Genomic DNA, 1,144 nt, shown 5'->3' on the forward strand with positions numbered 1-1,144 from the left:
TTTGGACCCGCTTTTTAACTGCTGGTTCTGTTCAAACCGGTTTGGAGGAGCAGCTCCTCTCCGGCTCCACAGGACAGAGTCTGGATTAGAGGTTCTGGTTCTGAAGGTAATGAAGTCCTGCTGAAAGTAATCCCATCATTTCAGGTCCAGGATCAGGGTTTGGGTTCCTGGTTCTGGTGGAACCGCTCCTTCAGTCCAGAGACCCAAGGATCTCCTCCAGGTCAAAGCTGGACAGGTGTCCCCCCTCCTGGACACCGTCTCTCTGACTGGGAGGAGACCTGTGGTACCTCCAGGTCCGACTCTGGATCTTCTCCTGGACTCAGCTGGTCCAGGACCCTCCACGGTCCAGAACCGCTGGTCTCCATCAGAACCTCCTTAGATCGGACCCCCCCTCCTGATTTCTACCATAACCTGAACCTGATCCTTCATAGAACCAAGCGTTGCCATAGAAACCAAAAGTCAAAATGAATCCTGCTTCCGTTTGTCTGATGATGTCGTTGATTGATGGTGGTTTTCTCCTCTCAGGAACATGGCCGCCAGGACGCCAAGTCGCCATCTGGTTGCTTGTCTTCTGAACATCTCAGAGGCTCACAGGAAGGACCTGGTGGAGGACGTGGCGAAGGCGGCGCTGCGCGGCGCTGAGGGTCAGATCACTGTTAGCCTGTTAGCTCCTTCATTCCAACCAGCAGCTCATTCACGCCACCAGAATACACCCAGAGCGCCGTCCGTCGCCATGTCTGAAAAACAGCCTCCATGATTATAAAAAACATTTCAAACGTCTAAACGTCAAAGTTTATTAACGGCTTTTCAGACAGAATACATCCTTCCTGTTCCTGAAACGGGATCCAGCCGCCGTCCAGCGGCTCGTCTGTCCTGCTTTGGATCAACAAATAATCCTGCAGGAGTTTAGAGTTTTATGTTAGCATTTTATAGCATTTTTACAGCATTTTATAATATTTTACAGCACTTTATAACATTTTACAGCATTTTATAACATTTTACAGCATTTTTACAGCATTGTATAGCATTTTATAACATTTTACAACATTTTATAGCATTTTATAACATTTTATATCATTTTATAACATTTAAAAACTTTTTACAGCATTTTATAACATTTTACAGCATTTTATAACATTTTACA

The 1,144-nt window shown here is 45.7% G+C and overlaps 1 protein-coding gene across 2 annotated transcripts in view; it reads left to right on the top strand.

Moving 5' to 3' along the window:
* Positions 1-1,144, top strand: part of LOC107099053 (glutamate formimidoyltransferase-like) — a 10,191-nt gene that overhangs the window by 5,270 nt on the left and 3,777 nt on the right. The window contains exons 1-2 of one of the 2 annotated variants that reach the window (XM_015396995.1): positions 8-106; positions 526-644. In XM_015396995.1, the coding sequence (XP_015252481.1) occupies positions 530-644 (115 nt within the window). In that variant the 5' untranslated portion in view covers positions 8-106; positions 526-529. Of the gene's footprint in view, positions 1-7; positions 107-525; positions 645-1,144 lie in introns of those variants that run through there. The other variant, XM_015396994.1, reaches the window with a different exon arrangement.

This window comes from Cyprinodon variegatus, unplaced genomic scaffold, assembly GCF_000732505.1.
Source record: "Cyprinodon variegatus isolate N-32 unplaced genomic scaffold, C_variegatus-1.0 Scaffold834, whole genome shotgun sequence".
NCBI classification, from domain to species: domain Eukaryota; kingdom Metazoa; phylum Chordata; class Actinopteri; order Cyprinodontiformes; family Cyprinodontidae; genus Cyprinodon; species Cyprinodon variegatus.